This window comes from Equus przewalskii, chromosome 25 (assembly GCF_037783145.1).
Source record: "Equus przewalskii isolate Varuska chromosome 25, EquPr2, whole genome shotgun sequence".
In the NCBI taxonomy this organism is placed as follows: domain Eukaryota; kingdom Metazoa; phylum Chordata; class Mammalia; order Perissodactyla; family Equidae; genus Equus; species Equus przewalskii.
In genome coordinates, this window is record NC_091855.1 from 32,633,219 (window position 1) to 32,651,637 (window position 18,419).

At 45.4% G+C, this 18,419-nt stretch overlaps 2 protein-coding genes across 6 annotated transcripts in view; one reads left to right on the forward strand and one right to left on the reverse strand.

Annotated features, from left to right (window-relative positions):
* Window positions 1–1,303, reverse strand: part of FOXN3 (forkhead box N3) — a 391,151-nt gene extending 389,848 nt beyond the window's left edge. For all 3 annotated transcript variants that reach the window (XM_008519089.2, XM_008519094.2, XM_008519093.2), the window contains exon 1: window positions 1,163–1,303. The gene's annotated coding sequence lies outside the window, so the exon portion shown is untranslated. The remainder of the gene's footprint in view (window positions 1–1,162) is intronic.
* On the forward strand, window positions 950–5,440 carry LOC139079346 (uncharacterized). Of its 3 annotated transcripts, XR_011532915.1 has the most exons (3): window positions 950–1,671; window positions 2,703–2,923; window positions 3,545–3,679. XR_011532915.1 is itself a non-coding variant. In XM_070593713.1 (2 exons), exons 1-2 carry the CDS (start codon window positions 1,072–1,074, stop codon window positions 3,641–3,643), a joined length of 699 nt encoding a protein of 232 aa, XP_070449814.1. In that variant the 5' UTR covers window positions 950–1,071; the 3' UTR covers window positions 3,644–5,440. The 3 variants fall into 3 exon arrangements, 2 of the variants coding, with proteins under 2 accessions (XP_070449814.1, XP_070449815.1); XM_070593713.1 differs by lacking the exon at window positions 2,703–2,923 and having other exon boundaries at window positions 3,545–5,440; XM_070593714.1 differs by lacking the exon at window positions 2,703–2,923 and having other exon boundaries at window positions 950–1,656; window positions 3,545–5,440.
* The last annotated feature ends 12,979 nt before the right edge of the window (window positions 5,441–18,419 follow it).

Genomic DNA, 18,419 nt, shown 5'->3' on the forward strand with positions numbered 1-18,419 from the left:
TTAAAAGAAGGTTTTGGGTGACTGTTTTCCTAAGTCTCAATCTAACTGACCAATCAGCGTGAGAGTTCAAGTGGGCTGGAGTCATCTGTGCAGCCTTCCAGCTCTGCACTCTCTGAGCTGCTCTCCCCTCTCCAAGGCAGAGCTGGCGATCAATGAAGAACAGGGAACAAAAGGAATATAACAGGATGTCTTCCTTAGCTAAGGAAACCGATTCCCTTTTTCCTCAATGAGCCAGTCGCTCCCTGGCGTCCACATGGCAGCTCCCAGCAGATCAGTCCTTTCCGCTGAGGCACATTTTACATTTGCCATGATGTGTCCCAACTGCTAGCAAATGTGTCACCTCAAGCACATCCTGTGACAGAGGGCTCCCCAAGCCCAACCAATTGAAACTAACAAATTAAATTAATTAATAATCCTACAATTGAAAGCTGCCCAGAAAGACTGCCTTTCCCTTCCCCAAATGTCATCCCGGGAATATAAACAAAGCATGAAAAATAGTCTCTTCGGCTTCCCCAGCCAGTAATCACGGTCTTCTCCCCAAAACAAGGTTCCTCCAAAAAGAGAAATATTCTGACCGCCCTCCAAAGAAACTCTCATCTGTATATGTCACATCAGGATAACCAGTTACAGTATCTGAAAAGAGGTTTACACTGCCCACAGATTTGACACTCTGTTTATAATTGATAGCAAAACAGTTGCGACAGCAATGCTGTAAACTCTGCCCATGCCAAACTCCACATTTAACACGTTAGTGCCTTGAAAATAAAAGTAACGCCTGACGAGCCCACAAGAGTAAAGCCCGGGGAAGTAATTAACAGATTTACAGCAATTATTTGATAATTTCTTTTAATTATCCATTTGTCTGCTATTTAAAAAAAATTTTTTTAAAGACTATCCACAAATTCCTGAGAAACTTTTTTTTTTAATGAACTTACTTTTGAGACAAAACTAATGAAAATATGCAACTTGCCATCCCTCGATCTTTCCCATTTGGGCTGCAGGCTATAAATCAATCTGAAACCAGGTGGAGATAGGGGGGCGGGCACCTTAAAAAGCAAAGGGTGCCCCCAAATGCAGCAGCCTGAACAGCGAGGGCTTCTCGTGACAATGCTGAGCCAGGGCAGAAGATCAGGAGGCAGGAAACGAGCCCCATTTTCGTTACCTTCGATCGCCGGCCCCCCCGCTGCTTCTCGCGGCCGCATCGGGGGCTGCGGCGGCGCTGCACTCGCGGTGGCCCCGCCGCCGGGTCGCGCCGTCCCCCGGCCGAGCTGCCTCCGCTCGCGGCCGGAACCCCGGCTCCAGCCCCGCGCCCGCCCGGGGTCGGCGGCGCGGCTCCCACCCGGGCCCGGGCCCTGCTGGGTCCTAGCGCGCGCCGCCGCCGCCCGCGGCCGGGCTGCAGCCCGCACGTACGGCGGGCAGCTCGCGAGCACGGTGACTGCCCGGGAAAACCGAAAAAGCCGTCAGCCTCTTTCCAAACTGGACGCTGGAGGTGCAGAGGAACTGGAGCTTAATGTCAAATCCTGGCAGAAGATGTCGAAAGAAAAACACTGGCTCCCACTGAACTCACGGAAGGCGGATGTTCGTATCTGCAGCCCCAGGGTAACGCGGCGGGCAGTAACTGGTTCCCGTAGCTTCGCCCCGTGCGCTTGTGATATTGTACGTTCACAGACGGTAAGAGAGTGCGGGATCTATAGAGACAGGTTTCAAACATATAACGCAAAAAAAAAAAAAAAGAAAGAAAGAAAAGAAGAAAAAAAACGTTGAAAATAGTGTTTAAAACAATGTTTTAAGCAGTTTTCCAATTATCTTTTTCCTTTTGGATTTTGCTTTCTCTTATTTTATCATATGCTATTTTAAATAACAAAGACCCATATGGCTAAACACGTAGTCATTTGATTTTCAAAAGACCTCAAGAATTGCATCAAAATATGCACTCATGTATCTCCTAAGAAATCAACGAGAAAGAATTAATGGTGGCATATGGTGTGCCTCACAGAGGAAACTTAATTACAAATTAAAACAAATGCGAAAATTCACAAATTCAGTAAACTGAAAGTAAATTATGTTCCTAGATGTATACACAAATCGACTTATGTGCAATTAGGAAAAACGTAAGTTCTAGAGTTCTCTTTTAACTTTGGACAGGGTGTTGCTTGAACCCCTATAACAGATTCCTCTCATTGTCCCCAAAAGAGCTTTCAGCAACCTCTCAGCACATTCATTTACTGCAGCCCACCTGGAAGGCAACTTTTAAACTTGCAAGTGCTCATTTAAGCGGACAATTCTGTTAGCTCTTAATTCAGAATAAAAGTGCTTTAGTTTGAAAAGCTCGTTTGAAAGGCTTCAAGACTGGGAGCTTGCTTTCAGTCTTTGATAGCACCAAGTTTGAAGGTCACAATTCTGTAAAACTGCTAATAACATGGCCCTGTGGTTTGACACTAAAAGGAAAATCAAATATGTGTTTTCTGAGTTCTATTTTTGGAGCAGAAAAAAGTCCCTTTGAAAATTACTCTTGCCCTCCTCCTTCCCGATTATAGTTAAATAAATGTAATGGAAGATTTTTAGTATTAATTAAACATCAAAGACACCCTTTCGGCTGCCTTATGTCCACACAAAGAGCTAGTTGTAATATGTTACACTTGTCAGTCTTCAGAGTACTCACGCATACGTCTCATGTGATCTTTACCATACCTCTGTGGTAGGGCAGACATTGTCATCTCCGATTTTCAAATGAGAAGGTGGAGGTTCCACAAGATAAAGTGACTTGCCCAAATTCACACAGCTGGTACACAGAGGAGCCAGGATCTGAACCTCAGTTTCCATTGCCGAGAGACCTCTGCTTTTTCAAGTGCACCATTTAGCTTCCCAACTATTTCTCTCTAACTATGGCGGAAAATGAGGTATTCCCTCCCAAAAAATGCAGGTAGGTTTCTGTGCTCATTTCTTACCTGTGTTAAAGCAGTGATTTACCAGAATGGAAGTAAGAGGCTAGTTGAAAACATTTTAGTCTCTGCTAATTGAGAAAGCTGGTCGTTCAGATTTCTGTCCCGTGGCTGTCCAGGGCACCCTGGCGGACAGAAAACTGGAAGCTCTGGGGCTGAGCAATGCTCCTGTCAACTGTGCACCTTGTCGCTCTTTATCAGAGACTAAGAACTGACTGCACTTTGTACGCGGAGGAGTGAGGTTATCTCAGGTGGAACTTGGTTTTCTATGTGCAGCCCGAGCTCTGAAAATCCTTGAAAACCCTGGGAGCTCAGGTATCTCAGATACCAGAAGTCTATTAGTGAGCTCTAGGGCGTCCCTGCCCAGCATGGTGACAATCAGGGCGTTGCTTCTCAGCCTTCCCGCACCCATGGGAAAGTCACCAGTCACTTCTGTTTGTGGCAGTCCACTTCCTCCTCCCCTCTGCCGAAAGGAAATGTGACTTCTCTGATGATGTGTCCCAGCCCCCCTAAACACCAGCCAGGTGAGGGTTGGGTGCCATTGCACTGAAAAGACAGAACCATTCTGTCCTTAGAAATGCTTCATTCCTTTTCTTGTGCAGCTCCTAAGGAAGAGGCTAAGCTTGGCAGCATCTTTGGAAGATGTGGATGACTTTCCTGGGGAACTACTTGGAAAGATTAATGCAAAACTCACTGGATGAAGGGGCTGGCCCTGTGGCCGAGTGGTTAAGATCACGCGCTCTGCTTCAGCGGCCCGGAGTTCACTGGTTCAGATCCTGAGTGCAGACCTGAGCACCACTCATCAAGCCATGCTGAGGTGGCATCCCACAAAGAAGAATTAGAAGGACCTACAACTAGAATATACAACTATGTACTGGGGCTTTGGGGTGGGGGAGGGGGGAAGAGGAAGATTGGCAACAGATGTTAGCTTAGGGCCAATCTTCCTCACCAGAAAGTATACTTTAAAAAAAACTTTCTAGATGAGTTAATGTGATCCTTTCAGTGAAAACTGGTCTAATTACTTTATAGTCGTATCATCCATTTGGCCTTTAAATGTGACAAATGCCAGATTTGAAGGAATCTTAGCACCAATAGGAAGTGATGAGAAGCTCAAAAGAAATGCTGGTGGTGAACCATTTCTCAAGTTAGAGCACACCAGAAGAGGTACTGGTCAAAAGAAACTGTCATTCATTCATTCATTCAGTTGTGTATATCTCAGTCATCAAAAACCTGATATGAGTACAGCACTGTTCTAGGCTCTGCATATGAACATTAAGTAATGCCCTCAAAGCACTCCTTGTCATACGGAGCCCCCGGAAAGGCAAACAGTTGCAGAGCAGTGGTGTAAATACTGCAGCAAAACCATGTCACAGGTGCACTGTGTTGAAATGCCCACTAGCCCGGATCTTGGCCAGTTTGTCTTTAGAGCCGTTCTCTGCCCTGCCCTCTGCTCTGTGTTGCTAGGGGCTGACTCTAGCAGGCTGAGTTTCACAGACTCCTGAATCCATTGGCCAATGGCTGGGTATGGTCAATGGGAGGCACTGGAGGGAGAGTGCAAGTGGGAAGAAAGGAGAAGCCGGGGAATTTCTTCACCTCCCTCTTGCCTCTGGTAGCATCTCCAGTAGTGGCTGGATCTGGCTGAGGCTCCTGCCAGGTGACCCAGCCCCTGGCTTAGGTAACACCACCACTTCCTGTTAACTCTCCAGTTTAGGGATGTTAATGGCTTTCTGCTGAAATTACTTTTGGGGTAGCTTCACCTTCCTCTGTTTGCATCTCACATCCTCCATCACCTGTGTGAGCAATCCCCTGTGTTAAATTCCTTCTGTGCATATCAGCAGATTCCAAGGGAAGGGCATCTTACAAAAGGCCTGGGAAGTACTCCTCAAAACTATCTAGATCATTGGGGCTGGCCCCGTGGCCGAGTGGTTAAGTTCGTGCACTCTGCTGCAGGCGGCCCAGTGTTTCATTGGTTCGAATCCTGGGCGCGGACATGGCACTGCTCATCAAACCACACTGAGGCAGCGTCCCACATGCCACAACTAGAAGGACCCACAACGAAGAATATACAACTATGTACCGGGGGGCTTTGGGGAGAAAAAGGAAAAAATAAAATCTTTAAAAAAAAAAAAAACTATCTAGATCATTAAAAACCAGGACATGATGGAGAAACCGTTACAGCAAAGAGGAACTCAAGGAGAAATGACAATTAAATGTATTGTATGCTGGATGGGATCCTGGGACCGAAAAAGGACATCAGGTAAAAACTAAGGAAATCCGAATAAAGTGTGGACTTTAGCTAGTAATAAAGTATGAATATTGGTTCATTAATTATAACAAATGTACCATCCATTCACAGGTATGATGTTTGTAATAGGGGAAATTGGGTATGACGCATGAGGGAACTCTCTGTACTATTTTCTCAATTTTTCTGTAAATCTAAAACTCTTATAAAAAATAAAGTCTTTTTTTTTTTTTTTTTTAATTCCTTCTGTGGTAAACTTTGGAAGTGGTTTTGTTTTCCTACTGCAGAAGCCCCATGGCCTCCCTTCCCCAGCAGGGGCTAAGCCTGATCCAGCAGGTCCTGGGCTTTCTTACAGGGAGTTTAACAGTCAAGACATCAAGAAACATCCCAGCAAGGGATCGAGCGGCTCTGGGAAGCCAAGAAAAAGCCTGGATCTGCAGCCAGAATGTGGTCTGGGATGATGAGAGAAGGGTGAGGGATGTGAGTGCAGAAGCCAAGCCGGCCAGGGCGTGGAGCCAGGGTCCAGGGCAACGGCAGAGAAGGGAGCTCGCTTTCATCAGCCAGTCAGCATGACTCTGATGGTGGGGCCAAGGGAGCCTGGAGAGAAGAGGGAGAGGGGAGGAGGAGCCTGGGGAGGAGGAGCAATAATCATAGCAGCCAAGAGTCCCTGAGTCATTTTACCTGCACGTTCTCATTTCGAGTCCCTTGTAAGCAGGGTACTATTTTTATTCCCATTTTACAGATGAACAAACTTGTCGTAAGTTGCATAGGTACTTAGGGGCTCAATTACAGCTCAAATCTCAGTCTGTTGGACACAGAAAGAGGGACAAGAAATCACCATGCTGGGCAGCCTTGGAAGAAGCCATGAAACAGAATCTTCAAGGACAAGGAGGGGTTAAGATGTAAACAGGAGTGGGAAGACGGTCTTGAGCGGGGGGACGTCCTGGGCACTGGCAATGGCATGGAGGGGTGAAAAAGCGAGGCAGGTCAGAGTGCTACAGGGAGGGCAGTGTGGCTGAGACGAAGGTTTCTAATGAGGAAGTGGCCGCCGATCCTGCTGGAGATGGGGGGAGGGGGCCAGCAGCCACCTGGGCTTGTACTTTATCTTGATTGCCACACAGCAAACCCTTTTCTCTCCCTTCAGGCTTTGCTCACGTGTCCTCTTCTCAGAGTCTCTTGATCCTCCCCATCCTGCTCGACATTTTTTCTTTTCCCTTGCACTTAACCACTTTCCAGTTTACTTATTATTCATTGTCTGTCTCCCTCCACCCGCCCTCCCCCCCCACACACGAATAAAAGTTCCACAAGGCCAGGAATTTTTGTTTTGTTCAGTGGTAGTTTCCCAGAACATGAAATAGTGTCTGGCCCATCGTAGGTGCTCAATAAATATTTTTTAATGAGTAAGTGAATAAAGTTGGTAAATAAGAAGGTATTTGTATCAGTCAGAGTTCTCCAGAGAAGTAGAACCAATAGGATGTAAAGAGGTGTAGAAAGAGATTTCTCATAAGGAACTGGCTCATGTGATTATGGAGGCTGACAGGTCCAAAGATCTGCAGTCAGCAAACTGGGAGCCCAGGAGAGCTGGTGGTGTGGTTCCAGTCCCAGTGCAGGCAGGCTCAAGACCCAGGAAGTGCTGATGTTTCAGTCTGAGTCTGAAGACAGGGAAGAACCAGTATCCCAGCTCAAGGCAGCCAGGCAGGAGAGCTACTCAACCTCCTACTCAATCTTTTTGTTCTATTCAGGCCTTCAACTGATTAGATGAGGCCCACCCACATTAGGGAGGGCAATCTGCTTTATTCAATCCATTGATTCAAATGTTAATCTCATCCAAACGCCATCAAGGACAAAACCAGATGTCTGACCAAATATCTGGGCACCCCATGGCCCAGTTAAGTTGACACATAAAATTCACCATCACAGTATTGAAAGGGACTCTGTGTTTTACAAGGATCATTTTGGGACCTGTATAGAGAGTGATTTAGAAGGGAACAAGATAGAGGCAGGGAGACTTATTAGGAGGTTATTATTATACCAGTTCAGGAAAAAATCGATACAGACCTGAAGGAAGCCATCGTTAGTGGCTTCAGATGACCCTTCACTGACCCATGGGCAACATGTGATGTTTCATACACTGAAGGTATCATACAGACACAGTTCTAGGAGGAATCATTCAGAGGTGCAGGAGTGAACAAACTGGATGACTATGGTGGGTCCTGGCCGTTGAGAAGTCCCCTTGCTGCAGGCTGGGGACAACAGCATCCTCTGGCCTCTTTAATGGCTCACTTGGAGTAAACACAAGTGTGGAGGATGGGGGAGGCTACCTGATTCTCGTTTTGGAGATTTTCCATTTCACATGATGGTCCTGGGGTTGAACTGGGGCTGGCATCTTAAAGTGTGATCCTCCCCTTCTCTAACCATAGGACTGGCCCTGGGGTAGGCCCTTGACCCCATGCCAGGCCGATTAGAGTCCTCTGGAATTCTCTGACTGAAGCCAGGGGAAGCTGCCCTCCTTCCGCTCTAACTGCCAAGCTGGAGGGTGCTGCCAGCAGCCACATCCTCAGTTTGTGGGCTCAGAAGATGGATGACAACCCAACTATTAGTCCAATCAGGACATAAAAACATGATGAAAGCCTAATATAAACTTTGGATTATCCAAACAAACCTTTTCCCCCTCCATCATCATAAACAGTTTAGAATAGGCTGTATAGATAGCCACCGTTTATGTACACACAGAGATGCACAGAAATCCCCGCTCTGTTGGAGAGAACTCCAGACCGCTCTTTAACTTTCTAGATACAGGAAGTCTCAGGTTCCCTTGAAAGAAAGATTCTCCACTTGCTCCTTTGTATGCTTTAAATTGCCACAAAACGCCACCCGCTTTCACCCTATGAAGTCACAGACCTTAACATTCTCCGCCAAACCCACAGCCCTGCCCTTTTACGAGCACACACTTAGGAGATGGTGAAATAGCACGTGACTCAGAATCCGTTATTTTTACCCACCACTTTCTACGAGATTTATTGCCTCCCACAGATGACAGCACTAAATCATTGCTATGAATCCGTGCTCATCAAAAGGAGTGAACAAAGCTCGCTTTGCTTCATTCATATCTTTGATATTTATCACATTTACTCCTTCATTGACCAAATCCAGTAATTTGCAGATGGTCCTGTGCTGGCAATGGTGGAAGATGGGTGGCATCTCGTCCCCTTTGCTATAGGTCTACTTATTGAATTAGCTGCAATTTGTGTCCTCAGACCCATTTTCCTCAGCTCCAGCTTAGCCTTTTAGGAATTATTTATCCTGGACTCTGACTCCTGAGCAGAGCTGAATGTAGACCTTGAGAGGAGAGCTTGGGGCTGAACGCTGCCAGAAACGGTCCCGTCTGGCTCTGGGCCAACCAGCTGGCTGCTGCGCTGAAGGCCTCTCAGTGTCTCCCCACTCCCCCTTTGTCTCTCTGGGCCTCCCTGTTTCAGCTGTCTCGCCTCAGGTAGTCATCGACACTCTGCAGCTCCCCAGCCCTTTATTCCTGCATTTCAGATCACTTTACACACTTTAATTAAGCCTTGTAACACTCAGGAAAGAAAAGCAAAAGGCGCGTGGGGATATTTGCACTGCTCCTCCCAGCTGCTCCGGCCCCAGAGCGGGCCAGTAACGGGGCAGCCCCACTCTCATCCCGGTGAGGAAGGAGCCAGGGAGAACTCCCTATTCGAGCAGGCGGGGCTGGGGGATAGACAGCTGAAACGATTCCACACATCACAGAAAACCCATTTCATTCGGAGCCACCTGTCATCATTACAGGAGAACCTCCCACATTGGGGTCACCCACCACAGGTGATCCAGACAACCTTTGGAAGGTGGGTCCTGAGCAAGACTGCTGATGGAGAGGCGGTCTCTGTTTCACACCTGTGATAAATGCCCTCCGTCTGTACTCTAGTGGTGACAGTCACAGTCCTGGGCTTCAGAATGAGAGAGGCTTTAGTTCACATTCCGGTTCTGCCACTTCCCAGCTGAGCTGCCTTGCTAACATTGCTTGGCATTCTAAGTCCCATTGCTTCAACTATATGACAGTATCCACCCCCTTTGATTTCTGGGGAGGATGAAATCAGGTCACTCATGAAAAATATTTGGGGACCAAAATTTAAAACATACTTCGGTTTGCACATAAAGTGGTAGATTTTGCAGTCTTTCTGAGCTCTCTCTATGTCTAATTCCAGTCTGTCTGAATTGGTGTCGTTCTCCGATGGCAAGCTAGACCTTCTAGCTCAGATTAGTACTGAAGTCTCTCGTTGACAAGAAACGGTGGGGAAATCCAGATGAGGTCTGTAGTTCAGTTGACAGCTTGTATCAATGTCCATTTCTTAGTTTTGCTAAATGTCTCACAGTTATTTAGGATGATATTAACGTTATAGGAAGTTGGGCAAGTAGTATACAGGAACTCCTTTGTTCTTTCTTTGCAACAAATGCTCATATAACTATAACAATAATCTTCTTAAAATGCATCAAAATCAGTAGCGCCTACACAGTAGGTCGAATACTTCACCTATGAGTATACCATATTAAAATACCTTTTCAGCGTCCAAAAAAGGTTCCAAGCTTTTTGTTACCAGAATAAGAGACAATTTATGTTGTCTCTAGCTGTTATCGCCACCAAGAAAAATTCATTGAGTTTCCAATGTCTGCAAGGCACCATACTGTATGTGAAAATAGCAAACATTACTGTCAGCAAAAAAACATTGCCTCTGTGGAAGTCATTTTAAGGTAGCTGTTTGGATCTAAGATATTTGATAACTTTACCATTTAAGTCCTCAGTGCTTTCCTTATTTCACATAAAATGGATGGCTTGCCAGTCAATCAGCTCCACGCTTTCCCTTTTGGTGGGGACTGACAAGGAAGAACGATCTTGTCAAAGATCACCACAGACTATACTGCTTGCCACAGCTTTTGAGAGGTTCATCTTAAAATGCTGAGGAGATCTTTTCCTCTAACTTAATAGAGACCAGAGCATTTAAATACTTTTATTTCCATATTTCTTATATCGTGCAAATTGTTATGTACTCATGAGGGTCAGAAGGAGATTTGCAGTGAGAGGATGGTGAGTTTTGTTAACAGCTTTGATGGATGCCATAAAAAATGTGAGGGCCGGCCCTGTGGCTGAGTGATTAAGTTCTCATGCTCTGCTTTGGCCGCCAGGGGTTCACCAGGTGGGATCCTGGGCGCGGACCCACACACTGCTCATCAAGCCATGCTATGGCGGCATCCCACATAGAAGAACTAGAATGACCTGTAACTAGGATACACAACTACATACTGGGGCTTTGGGCTGGGGGCGAGAAGAAGACTGGCAACAGATGTTAACTTAGGGTCAATCTTAAAAAAGAAAAAAGAAGTGAATATAATACGGCCCCATTATAAGAGGTTCAGCAAAAGAGCCACAGCTTTAAAAAGCAAAGACTGCACGTGTCATTTAGTTGCTCAGCTCTCTAGGCTACTAGTAATCTGTGAGGTGTAACTTATTTGCAAACGTATTTTGGCAAAGCATTCATGATCGAAGGTTTTGTTGGCACTTGCTGTGTGCAGGGCATTGTGCTGAGTCTGGGTCCAGAAAGAAGGTGAAGACATAGTCTCGTGCAAGAATGACATTTGTCACTCTTTTTAGTCGTCCAGGATGTGACCTCCTTCCTGTGCCTGGGGAACTCTGAGCCTCAGAAGGTAAAGTCACCTTCCCAATAAAGACTGGAAATGCCGAATCCATAGGAAAACTATTAGAAATAATCAACAGCTACAGCAAAGTTGCAGGTATAAAATTAACATACATAAATCAGTAGCATTTCTATACTCTAACAAAGAACTAACAGAAAAAGAACTCAAGAACTCAATCCCATTCACAATCGCAACAAAAAGAATAAAACACTTTGGGGTAAATTTAACCAAGGAAGTGAAAGACCTATACAACGAAAACTACAAGACCTTCCTGGAAGAAATTGATGGCGACATAAAGAGATGGAAAGACATTCCATGCACATCAATTGGAAGAATAAACATAGTTAAAATGTCCATACTACCCAAAGCAATCTACAGATTCAATGCTATCCCAATCAGAATCCCAATGACAGTCTTTACGGAAATTGAAGAAAGAAGCCTAAAATTCATATGGGGCAACAAAAGACCCCAAATTGCTAAAGCAATCCTGAGAAAGAAGAACAAAGCTGGAAGCATCACAATCCCTGACTTTAAAGCATGCTACAAAGCTACAGTAATCAAAACAGCATGGTACTGGTACCAAAACAGGTGCACAGATCAATGGAACAGAATTGAAAGCCCAGAAATAAAACCACATTTGTATGGATAGCTAAGCTTTGACAAAGGAGCTGAGGGCCTACAGTGGAGAAAAGAAAGTCTCTTCAACAAATGGTGCTGGGAAAACTGGAAAGGCACATGTAAAAGAATGAAAATTGACCATTCTCTTTCATCATTCACAAAAATAAACTCAAAATGGATCAAAGACCTAAAGATTAGACCTGAAACAATAAGTCTTCTAGAAGAGAATATAGGCAGTACACTCTTTGACATCAGTATCAAAAGGATCTTTTCAGACACCATATCTCCTCAGACGAGGGAAACAATAGAAAGAATAAACAAATGGGACTTCATCAGACTAAAGAGCTTCTTCAAGGCAAGGAACAACAGGATTGAAACAAAAAAACAACCCACTAGTTGGGAAAAAATATTTACAAGTTATTTATCCAACAAAGGGTTAATCTCCATAATATATAAAGAACTCACACAGCTCAACAACAAAAATCAAAGAACCCGATCAAAAAATGGGCAGGGGAGGGGCCGGCCCGGTGGCGCAGCCGTTAAAGTTCGCACGTTCCGCTTCTTGGCGGCCCGGGGTTCGCTGGTTCGGATCCCGGGTGCCGACATGGCACTGCTTGGCAGCCATGCGGTGGTAGGCGTCCCACGTATAAACTAGGGGAAGATGGGCACGGATGTTAGCTCAGAGCCAGGCTTCCTCAGCAAAAAGAGGAGGACTGGCAGTAGTTAGCTGAGGGCTAATCTTTCTCCAAAACAACAACAACAACAACAACAACAAAAAAAAAAATGGGCAGGGGACATGAACAGACATTTCTCCAAAGAAGATATACGGATGGCCAATAGACACATGAAAAGATGCTCACCATCAGTAATCATCAGGGAAATGCAAATCAAAACTACACTGAGACATCACCTTATACCTGTTAGATTGGCAAAAATATCCAAAACAAAAGGTGACAAATGTTGGAGAGGTTGTGGAGAAAAAGGAACCCTCATACACTGCTGGTGGGAATGCAAACTGGTGCAGCCACTATGGAAAACAGTATGGAAATGTCTCAAAAAATTAAAAATAGAAATACCTCATGACCCAGCCATCCCACTACTGGGTATCTATCCAAAAAACTTGAAATCAGCAATTCCAAGAGTCCCTTGCACCCCTATGTTCATCGCAGCATTATTTACAACAGCCAAGACGTGGAAGCAACCTAAGTACCAGTCAACTGATGATTGGATAAAGAAGATATGGTATATATATATTATATATATATATATATAATGGAATACTACTCAGCCATAAAAAAGGTAAAATCGTCCCATTCACAACAACATGGATGGACCTTGAGGGTATTATGTTAAGTGAAATAAGCCAGATAGAGAAAGATGAACTCTGTATGACTCCACTCATAAGTGGAAGTTAAACAGAGAGACAAAGAGAACTGATTGGTGGTTACCAGGGGAAACGGAGGGGTGGGGGGAGGGCACAAAGGGTGAAGTGGTGCACCTACAACACGAGTGACAATAATGTACAACTGAAATTTCACAAGGTTATAAACTATCATTATCTTAATAAAAAGTTAAAAAAAAAAAAAAAAGACTGGAAATGCCAAAGACCACCTTCCCAGCCTTCCTTGCAGTTGAAGGTGAGGAGAGCAACGGAGGCTCCCCCTGCAGCTGATGATAGGGAGGAGTGGGATGGTGCAGAATCCAGTAGCCATAGGGTTTGGCAGCAGCTTCTAGGGCAGAGCACAGCATCACTGGGGTCCAAAGCAGGGTCATCACCAGGCCAGCCACCGCGGGACTTTGGGCTCCGAATCAGGCTGCACCACCTCCTTGTTGGTCCACTGGCCCTCTGGAGGAGTCTTGTCGGTCCCCCACCATGCTGTACATAAATGCCCTTTCTGCTTAGATCATCAGAGTCAGCTTCTGTTGACAAGGGCCTTGTCCTATAGTCTCCCTTGTGGATACCAGTTGTACCAGTCAGCCATTGCCTTTCGAGCAGTAGCATTGGGTTTGCACTGATCCCTCACTCTCTCACCAGACCCTCACGAATGAGGCCTTCTGTGGCCATGGAATAAGCCAGTTGCTCCCAAGGGGGATTTAACTAGTTACTTTTGCGCCTGATGCTAAGTGAATCGACCAGAAATGTAAGCAAATTAAATCTTAGATATCTTTCTGCCCGGGTAAAACGGGGCATGCGTTGTACACGTGTTTCTGGTCATACAGGCAGCATCCGGGCTTTTCTATGACACTAAAGAATGTAATACACTACAGTTTTGGCCAAAAACAAAAAGCAAAACACAAAACACAACCCCACAGTAACAGATAAAACATCATTTTTGCTGTTTTTTTTCTAAATAGAGAAGAAACAGTTTCAATATTCCACTCATCTTCTTTATTCTGCCTTCTCTCTTTGTCTTGCAGAAATCGCATTGTGGTGAATACTTGACTCCTCTCCAGGGCATTGAACTTGACAAGAAGACACTTTCAATGTGAGATGGATCATTTTGTCTCAAAGAGCAAAGAAGTGATTCCTTATAAGATTGAGAAAATAGGAACTTCCGTTGAAAAAAGCCAGGAACGCAAGTTTTTCCTATTATTCTCCCAGCAGGTTAAACATGGAAGTGGAATAATTTCTCACAAAACGAGAAGGCAAAGATATCATTAAGCCTTTCACTTACACTCCTGTTAGCAGCCATAAATAAACCCAAGAACAAGTGCTCAGGGTCTTAAATGGGAGCAGGGTGGATTGAAGAGAGCTGGAGCAGAGGTCTCCGAGGGAGAGGCATCACCTTCTGCTTTTCATGTTTAATTCCTCTGCGTTCAGTTGTCCTGAGACTCTGTTACAAAGTGAAGAAGGTGGTCATCCTTCCACCGTGCTACAAAGAGTGGGGGCCCTGGGGTCCCCCTTCGCTCCTCCCACGCCAGCCTCAATGTGGCTTCCACTGATGGCTCTCACTAGCTCACTAATGAATCCCCAATGGCTCACTCTACCTATCTGTCTGTGAAACACTGCACAGTGTTTCACTTTCTGGGAACTCTTGTCTTTCTTGAGCTCTACTTTCCTGTGGTTTTCCTCCTCCCTTCCTGGCCAGTCCTTCTCAGTCTCTCTCGCTGGCTCCTCCTCCTCTGCCTGTCGCCTAATGCTGGTGTTACATCATTGGCTCCTCTCTTCTTTCCACATGCACTCCTTGGGTCGTCACCTTTGTTTCCGTGTATTCAAATGATCACCAATAACCAGCCACCAGCACCTATCTCCCTCTTAAATTCCAAATCTTTGTCTCCAGTAAGCTCCTAGACCCCTCCACCTGGAAACTTTGCTGTCACCTAAATTCAAATTCAGTATGTCCCGTTCTGAATTATTTATCATCCTATTTCTATACCCCTGTATTCAACCCTAAAAACCTCAAAATTATCCTTAACGTGCCCCTACCTCCTATTCCCCATTCATTCACCAAATTCTATAGATTCTGCCTCAGAAATTGTTCTTAAACCTGGCCCCTCCTCTCCATCCCCCGTAGCCTCTGCCTCACTTCAGCCCCCTTCATCTCCCGACCACTGCTACCGCCCCCAGGGTACCCAGCACTGCTTCCCAGTTATCCTCGCACCAGATGAGATGTGCCGCTTGGGCAGCAGAGGGAGAAAAGCCCATCAGACCTGGGAGTCCGAGCAGATGGGAGCTAGAAAGAGAACAAAGATTTCCCGGGGGGTCAGGACCCTGGGTGAATCTGATGCTTGAATGGAAGATAGTTTTGAGAGCTCAGCAAGTCCTGTCTCTAATAGTGACCAGGTCAATCCCTGGCTACTCCCAGGGTTTGTACACAGTTGCTTGACTCTACTCACTTCCTATGCCCAGGGAAGCTGCTTGTGGCCATGTAATTAGTTGTCCTAAAATACCACTTAGATTCCATCACTCTCAGGCCCCCAATCTTTGGTGACTCCCTGTCATCCACACAGTACACAGTGTAGCGTTTACATACCCTCCGAGCACTCGGTGACCCCCATAATCTCTCATGGCTTTGCTTTTCAGCATATTGCTGCTCACAGACTCGCCTAGATTAACCTTACTCCTCCACCATACATAACCATTGACCTTGATTTTCCAATCTCTGAAATTTTGCCCATGCCTTTTCTTCTCCTAGAACCCTGTCCTATAATTCCTCAAATCTGTCTGTTTAGATCACACATGATTATTCATTTGTTCAACCAACATTTATTGAGAACCAACTATGGGCCACTCGATTCCAGTGAAGAAGACAAATATCCCGCCTTGAGGAGTTCCTAATCCACTGGGAAAGATGGATGGGGAAGGAAAAGGAAGTTACGTTACAATGCGATCCATTCTGCAATGTCCTGGGAGAATCCTTCAGGGCATCTGTCATAACTCGTTGTCACAGAGACGTTGGCATCACCTTCTGGAGGAAACATTCTCTCTCTTTGGAACTCCAAGGCTGTGGTTCTCAACTGTGTTGTGCAAAGATTCATCTGGGGTGCTTTTTCAGCACACAATTTCCAAGGTCTGACTTCCAGAGATTGTGTTTTAGTGGGTCTGGGGTTGGGTCTAGAAAGAAGCATTTTTAATAAACCCCTCAGTGATTCTAATATCCATGAGGCCACTGGGCATACTTGGAAAAACATTGCTGAGGTGTTTCTTGTTTTTGCAATTCATAACACACCAGCTACTGTCTTGTAATCTACATGCTTACATGTATGGCTTATATAGTTTACAAAATAATAGCTCTTTAAAAGCAGGGCCCTTTTCTTACATCTTTATATTCTCCAAGAGCACAAAAACAGTGCATGAGTAATTGCATAAATTTTGTACCTTCATAAGTCCTTAATAATTTTAGTAAAGTCTTTTTTTGTGTTTGAATTTTTATAACTATATATTGCTTTGATAAATTAAAATTTTTTAAAAAAAGATTTTTCTGGCAACGTGCCGCCGCTGAGAGGCTAAGAGTTATTAGCAACAAGGTGGGATGGGCATGAGGGCTCCTACCTCATTGCTGAGGTCCAGAGCCCCTCACACTGGGGCAATGAAGTCTGGGTGCCTGCTGCATAGACCACTCAGGGACAGCTAAGGCTGCACCAACACGATGTTAAATAAATGTTTTGGAAAAGTGCCATTGGGCCTTGGAGAATGATGTTCTTCAAAGCCAGATCTGATGTCTTCTAGCACAACTGTGACTAAGCATTCTTTCAAATAGGCTTTTCAGTGGTCTTTCATGAAAATGCAGAGGGAGGCCCAAGAAGCTCAAAATTTCCTGGCCCAGCTGGTAGAAGTCCATCTTCGTTTGCTTGCTGCCTCCACCAGGGCACCGGGCCTGACCATTCTTGCCTGGAAAGGCTGTAAGACCACAGGACATCCTGGGGCTGCTATAGCGAGGTGCTGGACCCAAACAATGGGTATGACTCTGCCCTCTATGCTCCCACTGGATCCTTTTCTAGACGTGAACATGACTTCCCCCGTGATGCCACGTGCCCTGGGCCACTGGTTGTGGCATCCTCTACAGTTGTGTTTCTGGGGGTGCAGTCCCTGGACTACCCATGTCAGAGTCATCTTAGTAGTGATCCCAAGTCCTGCTTGGGCCTGGGAATCACCAGAAGAGAAATAAAAGATGAAGATTAAGCTGGGGTTAAGAATCTCTATATTGTTTGTTTCCCCATATTTCTCTTTCGGTTCTCAGGAGAGGCATAATTACTACTCCCTGACAGCCCTCCCTTCCCCCAGCTTCCAGCTCTCCTCTCCTTGAAGCTAAACCCATTAATCACACCTGTGCAACATTAGCCCTGTTCCAATCTTTAGATTCTACAAAGCTCTAGAGTCTAGAACAAGTCCAGATCTTGGGCAAGAGAGTTTTAAGGATTTACTCTTGAACAAGGCATATTTTGTACCTTGGGACCTAGTGGGATGAAGCCTAGCGGCTGTAACAGGAAAGGTAGGTTGGAAGGTATCAGGACCCAGTGCAGGACTTAAAATTGGACTCAGAACTGGACCAGGATGGAGCCGATCCAGTCACAGGTACTGTGATGGTGCCCACTGGAGCAGGTGTCTTACTCTGCAGTGGGTGCCATCCCAGGGAATACTTGCATGCTCAGGTGTGGACTGAGCAAAGCACCAGGGACCTAGCACTCTGGTCAAGTAGGCAGAATTAAGATACTCCCTTGGTGGGTAAAGAATCTCTAGACTCTGGGTTGTTAGAGGAATTTTTCTTAGAGAGCCACTGCTACAAGGTAATTTAATAGGCAGGGAAACAACACACGACTCCAATTATCAATTCTGGGGGTCAAGGAACATACCATGATTGAGAGCAAAGCTAGTTTTGATATTTGAACAAAACTAGTAGGAAGAGGGACCTATGCAGAGGGCTGAGGTTTGGAGACAGTCTTCAGAAATCATCCCTGCCTGTGGTCCTCTTTGTAGGATTCAGAGGGGGAGCCAGCACCCTGGATACTCTCCTGGGTCCAAAGGCCAACCAATGCCTTAAACATTGTGATGTGTCTTTACCATAAAGATGGCATCCTTCCTTATCCTCGCATGCCCTGGCTCATGCTATCTGAAAATTGGAATTGATCACCACGTGTGACTCTTCAGAATATCTGCAAAGCAAAATGGGAAAATGGGGAAATTGGATTAGAAACAAAGTTAGTAACACAAACAAGAGCCCTGAATTCATTCCCTTAGGCAGTGTTTCCTTTCTGCTGGAATTTAGTGGAACTGCAAACCTTTAAAAGCATCAATCTAGTCCATCCCACTGATGTAAGCGAGGGCTCCATATAGTCTATTATTTTAGTTCCTAGAACGGAATGCTAGACTTGCCAGTCTACAGATGTTGCCAAGGAAAATTAAAAAATGAAAAGCTCGTCACTTGTTGGTAGTTATGAGTGTGAAACCCCATGATGTGGTTTATATTTTTTAT

What these genes read in the sequence shown, in the direction of transcription:
- LOC139079346 (XM_070593713.1), top strand. Translation starts at nt 1,072, where the DNA reads ATGCAGCAGCCTGAACAGCGAGGGCTTCTCGTGACAATGCTGAGCCAG. An exon ending in ATATTGTACGTTCACAGACG is followed by an intron (nt 1,672 to 3,544) that starts GTAAGAGAGTGC and finishes TTTCTTGTGCAG; the next exon opens with CTCCTAAGGAAGAGGCTAAG.